The following is a 9,852-nucleotide window of genomic DNA, read 5'->3' as shown; positions in this document are numbered from 1 at the left end:
CACCCCTCCATGTGTCTCGTGTCCCGGTCTGCTGAGTCATGACGATGTGGACTCTGACTAAAGAGCGTCTTCCTCTGAAGGGCTTCAGGTGGGAACGTCGCGCGGGAGGTTCTGCTCATTCATCCGGCCTCATTGGAGCGTGGAGCTGTGGTGCTGGGTCTGCTGACCTCGCCGCTCTTTGATGTCTTCAAATTAGACAAGCACGGCGGCGGACGCTGACAGGGAAGAGGGGGATTTGCTTCCAGGATTCCTCCAATTATTTCAGGCAGAGAACAGGGCGTGCGGCTTGTCAGCAGGATATTAGTGGCGCAACTACAGAGGCTACTTGCTTTCTTACTAATGAGGGAGCATGGAGGCAGGTGGGTGGAGACGAGAGCGAGTCCGGACAGTCCCTGTGGAAGAGCCAACGGAGGTCAGCAACATGTCGCATGCTGACAGACACTGGAGCGGGGCGTCCAGCTCCTGCGGCTGCTATCAAGCCAGAGCTAGCTCACTGATCCTTGTCGCGGGTTCTGGTGAACTCATCAGGTCTTTGAGGTGGATGCTATCGTGCTAGCCAACTCATCGACGCGTTGAGGGAAGCCAGGGCGTGGGAACTAGAGTTTGAAGAGTCTTTGCTTAAAGGTTCCTGAACCAATTTAAAGAATCAGAATGAGTCATAAGCTGTATTTGGCTAATGTAGCCACTAGCACAACATTGCTCTCCGCTCTGCCTCGGCCTGAGAGCGAAGGGCAGTCGCAGCAGGTCCTGGTGCTGCAGCGCCTCCTCAGGTCTCACCCCTCTGTCGACAGGCCAAGAGAACAGAGGCTCAAGAGTGCGAGCGCATGAAAGGAAGGTTGGAATCAAAGCAGCGTTGTCTAAGTGGATATGTTCGACAGGCGGCTGTGTGTTGAGACCAAAGGCTGAGAGCAGAGAGAGATTTTCATCATCTTCAGGCTCTGCAACTCTTAACGTCGACTCCAGAATCTATTTATCTCCGCTCTAATTATTTTCCCGCTTCTGGGCTGAAACATGATTTTCTGTCTGGCTCTGACATCAGAGGAGCTCAGTTGCAGCTGCTGATTCGGGACGCATGTCCCGAAAAAAACCCGAAAACTCCATCATCCACGCGGAAGCTGCTTGGGCTCCACGTTTTTGTTTTCCAGGCGCGGTCCACTTTTGCACTGTTGGCTATTTCATTGTTACACGTCAGACAGAAATACTCCACGAACCCACTCAACGCGCTGGAGCGCGCCCTCTAGTGACGGATCGCGGGCATAACAGGGAAGACTCGGACGCCTGACTCGGGTCTTACGAGGCAGGAGAGTCGTCAGAGGGTGTGGGTGACGGACAGAGCGACACTTGAGTTGTGTGTCTGCAGAGTTGCGGAACACGTCTGTACTTGCTACAGTCGGGGACAGTGACACGGGCCCCACAGGACCGAGTCCACTCACCGAGAGGTCCAAACACCTCCCAAGCTTCTGTCTCTCTCCCGGCTGATACCTGATCCATCACCAGACGGTGGCGTGATGGGACTGGTCCCTCAGATTAACCTGGAGGGTTATGAATGACTCCCGTTAATTCGTGATTCTGGTGTGTAAATAGCTGCATCGTGAGTTGAATTCGCACAATGGAACCCGACGGGAGTTTGAGGCAGTGGTTTTGGTCAACTGAGGACCTCGTGTGGAGAGTTTAGTTAAGACACTTTGGAAAAATTTTAAACGCAGTGAAAGTGACGTATTTTAGTAGTATTGGAAAACACGAACAATACACGTACGTCATTCTTTTTCATGTCCAATGAAGGTGGTTATTATCTTTTATCTTATCAGGATGATCCATAGCAGGGGCGTTAAAATCATTCTGACACCAGAACCTATGACAGACGAGCAGAGAATGTGCCAAAAAGCAGCTTCATTTTGCGCCAAGGCAGACAGTAGTTGGGCCGTGGTTATGATCCGCCACAGCTTTATATCCCGTCTTGTTGAAGATGATATTTAAATGATCGAGTTCTGCTGCTTCATATGACTCGTGAATCAATGGTGGCCTGGTAATTTTCCTGAAACGGATCCAAAGAGCTTTTCATTTTCATCATGCCTGAGGAGCAATTATGAATCCTGGGCCTCATTCACGCGGAGAAATATCCATTTGGCTTCAGTCGTTATGAGACATGATTAAATGAATGTGCTGAGAGGATCCTTAATGAGAAAACGGTTTGTATCACAGGCAATACAGGAATGAAACCAACCATAAAGATCGCGTCCTTTTAGGACGTTTTGAGCCACGTAGAAAAAAACTCTCGTCTATTTTCAACGCAAACTTTACTCAACACGACCAAATTAATCGATTAATAAACGCGTAATAACCTCTTTCTGATTTAAATGATGGTGCTTTTTGTAGCAACGACGGAAGAACAGGAACGTATGCGGAAATAAAACCACGAAAATCCTGATGTGTCAATAAAGTTATAAATGTTGGCCTGAAAAGTGGCACTTCCTGTCTCATATTAACAACTGTCCTCGATGAACACAAGCACGTAAACAAACTCCAGTTTGCAAATGACTGATTACCTCTGTCTAAGATTCAATTATAAATAAACACAAACGGAGAACGGCGTTTTTGCTCAGGCTTTAATGTTGAATTACCCACTTCCTGTTTGTAGAACTGCGGCGGAGCTTACGTCACACATAGACGTCAGCTGATCTGTTCTTGGACAGTTGTCAAGAAGAAAACTTTTGGTTCTTCTCCCTGGTGTCAGGATGGACAGCAGGCGAAGGCTTTAGCGACACGTTGGTCCCGTGGCAACGAAGCCGTGCACTTCTCCACTCAGCGAAGCGAACTGCATTGGGCCCTTTTCTCTTCTCGCGCAGATCCTTGGACTCGATGTGAGTCGGGTTCCGCTATCGGTGTTATGTCATTGCTGTCGGCCGACTGAGCGCGTGATGTTACTCTTTCTCTGCATGTTTCCTCGACCGTTGAAGCGGCCGCCATGGTGCAGGAGTACCAGTCTCCGGTGCGCGTCTACAAGCGGCCCTTTGAGTTAATAATGGCGGTGAGTGCGCTGCTTCTTGTTTGTTTGGGGATCACTTCTGTAAACAAGTCACATCACTCACTCTTAAGATCATCGACAGCGTGGTGATGGAGTCGCACGTCTCCCAAATAAACTCGACTACTTTCAAGTTCAAACTAACAAAACTTGGACTGTAAACCAAGATGATGACTCCCTGGTGTTTATGAGTGTTTGGTACCGGTCTATTCCCTGGTACCGTTGCAGTAGAATGACCATCTAAGTATGTACTGTAGAAATGCACATCATCACAACACGCACTACTTTTACATCTCTCTTTGAAAGTGTCTTCTACAAGCGCTAACTCAGATGTTTACTGCATGAGAGCTGGACACTCTGGTCAGTGAGTCATTTCGACAGATTTCTATTGACATCTAAAGCAGGTTTTCTGTGGCGTTTTTATTTCTGCACTGAAAGGCCATTGTTTCCCCGACACCTGACCGGGTCGGGGAAGTGAGAGTCATCATCTTCCAACATGTTGTTTTGAGCCAAACGCTGAACAAAGTTCCTCATACGTTTATTCTTTTTCTATTGGAAAACATTACCTATAAGCAACCCTTGTTTGCCATCGTATTTGTGGCAGAAGGATCATGAAGTATGAAGACTTTGGTTGATAAGTTATGAGGAATCAAGTGGTAATTTCTGGATTACAAGGAGACTCGGACTCAAGGTTACAATTTACCAGATTATTAATACCACAAATACACGGACAAAGACAGGAGAACGGCGGGCGTCACCGAACCAAGGACGAGATGGGAAAACAGAATGCAAATGAGAGTCAGAAAAGATACAGGCTCGTGGAAAATACTAAATACTCTAGCAAACACAAAGCGCAATAATATAGAAAGGTCCAACTCATGCACAGCTGAGTACGAGAGACAGAAAACGCACAACAGTGGAAGCAGCTCAGGGAAAAGAGCTGAAGCACCAGAAGACAGAGGAGGAAGAGGAGCCAGTGAGAGGCCAAGTCACCAGCATGGCAGCGAAGGGGACCTGGAACAGCAGGCTGTTCCGCAGCCATCTCCATCGCTCATTGGTTACAGGTGGGAGCCATGACCCAATCAGGGAGACAACAGGAAGACGCCAGACTAAATTAAAGCGGGCCATGACATTACGGGAGCGTCTAAAGCTGCACATGTGGATGGATGTAGGTGTCACGTGCAGCGGGTTCTGTCCAGGTGAATGTGCCGTCATCTGTGAGACGCTGCAGCTGGAGGATAAACTCAGGCTGTGTGTGGAGTGGAGGCCTTCTGAAGCCATGTGATGTTGCAGTGTGAGGCTCCTGTCAGACTGAAGCTCTCTCGCTGTCCTGTTCATCCAACACACACGCACTTCAAATGGTGCGACAGACGGTCCTCGGTCAACGCCATTATGGTGCTTCGATTTGCAATGTGGACTCTGAGAAGCAGGAGCGGCTGGAGCACCAAAGCTGAGCAAATATGCCTGAGTCTGCTGACACAAGCAGCATCGGGTGTTGGCCGTCTCTCGCCGGGTTATACATTAAACCCAAAGTCTTATGTAACGTCCCTGCTGCAGGTTAAAGACCAAAACTCTCTGGAAACCACTTGGGTTTTCTGGGAGAAAACCCAGTCTCTGTAGTGCTGCTGCTGGTGATGGATTGGCCTGCAGGTGATGCCATTAGCGCCACCATTCTGACAGTGATGTAACATCCCCAAATATTATTCACCGCTGGAGCTGCGGCTTTCTGCTCCCACCCTCTGTCTGATGTGAACACTGAGCTATTCTCAGTAGGGACCCGGCCCTCCGGAGCCTACCCTCTGGATCTGGCCCTCTGTAGCCGGCCCTCCGGACCCAGCCCTCTGGACCCAGTCCTCTGTAGCCGGCCCTCCGAAGCCTGTATCAGGAGCTGGTCTGGAGCCAGCCCTCTGGACCTGGCCCTCAGGAGCCAAGGGGAGCACGTTGAACGCTCTGTGTCTCTCTGTAATCAGTAGCTGCTTGTCGTCCAAACGCAGTCGATGCTGCTTGTTCACCAAGATGTGAAAGGCTTATTGACTGGTGGAGCTGAAGAACAAGCCTGTTTCGTGTTGATTTCAGCTTCGATAAGTTGGACATGCTTTTAAAACCGCGCTCAACGGGCGTGTCGCCCAGACTCTGCAGCGCCTCAGCCGATATTGACACATCACTTTTCCCCAGCAGACGGCTGCTGTGCCCGGGGGGGGCGTCACGCGTTGGCTGCCTCAGACTGCATCACAACTGAGCACCAATCCGATCATTGCTTGCACCCAGTACCCCGGGTAACTGGGACTAGCCCCAGCACCCCATGAAGTGAGTCAGAAGCTGAGTTGTGTGTGCGTGTGTTGCAGGCCTACGTGCGGCGGTTCCCCAGGTGCCACTTGATCCCAGTGTTTGTGGACAGTGAGGTCATCAGTGAGAAGCAGAGTCCAGACGGATCCACCCTGGTGACGGAGCGGCGCTGCACCATTGACATCGAAGCGCCGCGCCTTCTCAAGCGGGTGCGTCATTTTTGCGACTTGTTGCTGGGACAGTGACACACCAGTTCGTTGGAGCTCTTTCAGTCCTGGTTCCTCCATGTGAAGTGAAACTGCTGTTGGCTGTTGACGCTGGCAGATTGCAGGGGTGGACCACCTCTACTTCATCCAGAAGAACACGCTCAACCGACGCGACAGGACGCTGCACATCGAGGTGCGCAACGAGACCTTCTCCAGCAGAGTGGTGGTGCACGAGTGCTGCAACTACACGGTGAGTGTGTCGCCTCTTGCTCGTCGTGTGCTGAAGAATCAGGTGTCTGTAGCTGCAGGTGACACGTCCGCAGCCACCTCAGCCAGGTGATACACGGTTTGGGATGGCTGACACATGAGTGCAGTATTGTGTACTGTGTACTGCTCTGCTACTGGCCACTGCCAGCGCTGCACCCTCTGCTCCATCATGAAACCATCCCCATGGTTGTATTGACTGCGACGCAGGTTCACCCGGAGAACGAAGACTGGACCTGCTTCGAACAGACCGCCAGTCTGGACATCAAGTCCTTCTTTGGCTTTGAGAGCACAGCGGAGAAGATTGCCATGAAGCAGTACGCCAGCAGCATCAAGAAGGTTTGCAGCTCCAGCGGCTTCTTTCGTGCTCCTGAAGTCACCGAGCTGCTTTCCTCAGGGCAAGGAGATCATCGAGTTCTACCTCAGGGAGCTGGAGGAGGAGGGCGTGACGCACCTTCCTCGCTGGACGGCCCCCTCAGCAGTGAGGGCCATCCCGGCCCCCACAGCAGCGAGGGCCGTCCCGGCCATTCGGGGCCATGGCGAGGGGACCCCGGAGGGTTTGGCCGGTTCCCCCGACGGTCAGTGTCAGTGCTCTCCCTCCTCACTGACACACCCGTGTGTGATCGCTGTGTTTCGCTCTGCAGACAAGTTGGATGCGGATTACATCCGACGGTACCTGGGTGACCTGACGCCTCTGCAGGAGAGCTGCCTGATCCGCCTGCGCCTCTGGCTGCAGGAGACCCACAAGGGCAAGGTCAGGCTGCACTGGTGCGGCGTGGCCTGTCGGCGCTCTCTCACCCGTCTGCTTCCGCAGATTCCCAAAGATCAGCATGTCCTGCGCTTCCTAAGCGCCAGGGATTTCCACCTGGACAAGGCCCGGGAGCTCCTGTGCCAGTCCCTGACCTGGAGGAAGCAGCACCAGGTGGATTTCCTGCTGGACTCCTGGGAGCGGCCGCAGCTGCTCCAGGACTACTACTCTGGAGGCTGGCACCACCACGACCGAGGCAGGTGGCGCCGCTTGTGTGCTTGCAGCTCCAGTTCAGGTCCTGACCGTGTTTGTTTGCCTCCAGATGGACGTCCTCTGTACGTCCTGCGTCTGGGCCAGATGGACACCAAGGGTTTGCTGCGAGCTCTGACCGAGGAGGTGCTGCTGAGACAGGTGGAGTGAGTGTGTGTGTGTGTGCGTGTGCATGCGCATGCGCATGCGTGTGTGAGACTCATAGTCAGAGCCCCAGTCCCTGACTCCTTCTGTGGCTCAGGTTCTGACCATCATCGAGGAGGGGCTGCAGCGGTGTGAAGAAAACACCAGAGTCTTCGGGCGACCCATTAGGTAGCCCCCCTCATCCCCCCTCCCTGTTGCCTCTGTGACGTGCCGTCTCTCTGGTGAGCAGCTGTTGGACCTGCCTGCTGGACCTGGAGGGTCTGAACATGAGGCACCTGTGGAGACCGGGGGTGAAGGCTCTGCTGAGAATCATAGAGGTGGTGGAAGCCAACTACCCTGAGACGCTTGGCCGCCTGCTCATCCTGCGGGCACCGAGGGTCTTCCCTGTCCTGTGGACCCTGGTGAGGCCGTCAGACGTGGTGCTCGCCAGAGACGCCATGTTGTTGACCTCTCCTTCTCCAGGTCAGTCCCCTGATCGACGAGAACACCCGCAAGAAGTTCCTAGTCTTTGCTGGGAACGACTACCAGGGTCCTGGAGGTCTGGAGAACTACATAGACAGAGCCATCATCCCGGACTTCCTGGGCGGAGACAGCATGGTGAGGCGTCGGCACTCATGCTCGCAGCATGGCTCTGGAGTTACCGATGCTTGGTGTGGCGCCCCCTGCAGTGCGACATCCCGGAGGGTGGAACGGTTCCCAAGTGTCAGTACAGGACAGCTGAGGAGCTGGAGAGCCAGGAGAACCGCCTGCTGACTGACTCCATTTACAAAAGTGCCAGCGTCTTCAAGGGCTCCCCTTTTGAGGTAAGACCTGCCCCTCGCTAAGAGTCTTACACTGCCCCCCTATGGCTGGTCTGCTGCCCTGCAGATGCTGATCCACATCACAGAAGCCTCCTCTGTCATCACCTGGGACTTTGACGTGTCTAAAGGCGACGTGATGTTTAAGATCTACCACTCCAGAAGAGCCCCACAGTCTCCCAGGAGAGAGGCGACGGTGGCGTCCATCGGGGGGAGCCTCAACGTGCCGCTGATCGAGCGGAGCTGGGTGCTGGGCCAGGACTACAGCATGGTGGAGCGGGCGCTGGCGTGCAAGGACGGCGAGAGCGTTCAGGTGCCACTCTGAAAGCCGGTCTTCTCCAGTCACCTCCGTCTGAAATCTGTGTCCCGGATCAGGGCTCGCACGTCACTCGCTGGCCCGGCTTCTACATCCTCCAGTGGAGCTTCAGCTGCGCCTCCGGTCTGGATGATGTGCTGGCCTCGCTGCAGGCCTCCTTCCACAAGTGCAAGGTCATGTACTACACCGAGGTGTTGGCCTCTCATGACTTCAGGTCAGTTCTGCTGCCCTTCTTGCCCTGTGTTTCATTTTCAATAGCGGGGGGTCGTTACCATGGCAACGGAGGAGACTCGGTCTCCTAACACAGACCTGCATCCGCTCTCTTCCTTCCTTCATGTGGAAGCTAGACTGAGCCTGTGCACCTTTACTGTTTCACCAAGTGTGAAGCTGCTAGTGTACTGACACAAACATCTTCTGTCCATGTGAGGGCGCAGTGCTCTGGCTTGTGCCATCTAGTGCTGAGGAGCAGACATTCTACAGAGTTCACTTTGCCAGCTCCTCACCAGTTAGTCAGGGTTATGAGTGGCCCAGCGAAGCGGCGGTGCTGAGGGTCGTGGAGTGGGTGAAGGCAGTGACGGTGTGAGGGGGGAGCTGTAGAAGCAGGACCGGCTTCTGGTCAGTGCACGCAGCTGACTGTGGTGTGTTTGCAGGGGCTCGGTGAGCAGCCTGGGGTCCAGTCACAGCGGCTTCTCCCAACTCAGCTCGGCCACCACCTCCTCCGTCCACTCCCAGAGCAGCTCCACCATCTCACGGTAGCATCGGCTCAATTGGCTTCCCGAATGGCCACCACGCACCTCGGCCACAAGGGGCGCCCTCTCGCTGCACCGCGTGCCTTCTGACCAGGAAGCATCAAGTGAATCTGACGTGCCAGCGGCAAAGTAACGGCGTGTGACGTGTTAGTCCGTAATCATGTTCAGGATGATCAACTGCTCGTCTGAGGGCGGTGCCGTAATTACACCAGCTGACCGCCAGATGTCAGTGTCCTCCCTCTGTTGTTTCTGGAATCCTGTTGGGTGAAGTATTAAAGAACGGTTTCGAGCGTGTTCTGACTCTTCTCGTCCCTCGGATCTTTGTGGACTGTTTCCTTGCGCGGTGGAGCGCGAGGACTGGAGTGTAGCGGAGACACTGGGACTCTCACCAACAGCCCATTTCCATGGAGCTGTTCTGTGGTAATGGCAGCAGTTGAACTCCCCTGAGCCGTGCATGTTTCTGCCCGGTGGCTTTGCCAGAAGCACCGAGCGCTTTGACTATTGCAGTGCACTGTGGTCGTCATGAAAGCCTAAGAGTGGAGCTCTGCTCAGAGTCCTGGTCCTCGGTCTGGTCCAGCCCAGTCCTCCGTCCCGCTGATGCCGCTGACCTCTGGCTGCATCAGCACCGGGTCATCACGTCACCACTCCCCTCCAGGCCGCCTCTCGCCGACATGGCTCTCTTCAGTGGGAGATCTGAGAGCGTGGCTGCCCACCTCCTTGTGAGACTTCACCATGTTGATCTCTGTTGTGGAAGTCTACTGGATTTGATGGCCCCTGCGGAGCTGCACCACATCCGTGAGAACTGCTGACGGTGCCTCAGCATGTAACTGGGTCAGACCAATGTGGTTCAGGTCTGGCTCCTGGGGGAAGCCTAAATCCAGCTCCTCATGGTGCCACCAGTAGCTTCAGCAGGACCACCCACGTGGTGGAGGAATGGGATGACGGCGGTGTTTCCTATTCTTTGTGTAAGCGAAGCTTCGAGGAGACCATTTGTCCTCAGTTGCTTCAGGGTTTCATTAGCTTCCTCTGACGCCTCGGTCCGAGCTGCTC

At 54.0% G+C, this 9,852-nt stretch overlaps 1 protein-coding gene across 3 annotated transcripts; it reads left to right on the top strand.

Moving 5' to 3' along the window:
- Positions 1–2,662: 2,662 nt before the first annotated feature.
- LOC128750914 (SEC14-like protein 1) lies at positions 2,663–9,517 on the top strand. Of its 3 annotated transcripts, XM_053851547.1 has the most exons (16): positions 2,663–2,861; positions 2,958–3,028; positions 5,368–5,517; positions 5,633–5,764; positions 5,989–6,117; positions 6,176–6,356; positions 6,423–6,532; positions 6,593–6,782; positions 6,849–6,937; positions 7,038–7,108; positions 7,170–7,341; positions 7,403–7,537; positions 7,609–7,743; positions 7,808–8,050; positions 8,113–8,267; positions 8,704–9,508. In XM_053851547.1, the coding sequence occupies exons 2-16, from the start codon at positions 2,966–2,968 to the stop codon at positions 8,807–8,809; spliced, it is 2,061 nt and encodes a 686-aa protein (XP_053707522.1). In that variant the 5' UTR covers positions 2,663–2,861; positions 2,958–2,965; the 3' UTR covers positions 8,810–9,508. The 3 variants fall into 3 exon arrangements, with proteins under 3 accessions (XP_053707522.1, XP_053707521.1, XP_053707520.1); XM_053851546.1 differs by having other exon boundaries at positions 6,423–6,782; positions 8,704–9,517; XM_053851545.1 differs by having other exon boundaries at positions 6,176–6,532; positions 8,704–9,516.
- Positions 9,518–9,852: the final 335 nt, after the last annotated feature.

Source organism: Synchiropus splendidus, chromosome 19, assembly GCF_027744825.2.
Source record: "Synchiropus splendidus isolate RoL2022-P1 chromosome 19, RoL_Sspl_1.0, whole genome shotgun sequence".
Classification (NCBI taxonomy): domain Eukaryota; kingdom Metazoa; phylum Chordata; class Actinopteri; order Syngnathiformes; family Callionymidae; genus Synchiropus; species Synchiropus splendidus.
This window is presented reverse-complemented; position numbering and strand designations above follow the sequence as displayed.

Bases quoted from the DNA above. Each gene is read 5' to 3' on its own strand.
- LOC128750914 (XM_053851545.1), top strand. From the start codon at position 2,966: ATGGTGCAGGAGTACCAGTCTCCGGTGCGCGTCTACAAGCGGCCCTTT. The intron at 3,029-5,367 runs GTGAGTGCGCTG...CGTGTGTTGCAG, and splicing joins CCTTTGAGTTAATAATGGCG to GCCTACGTGCGGCGGTTCCC. The intron at 7,538-7,608 runs GTGAGGCGTCGG...CGCCCCCTGCAG, and splicing joins TCCTGGGCGGAGACAGCATG to TGCGACATCCCGGAGGGTGG.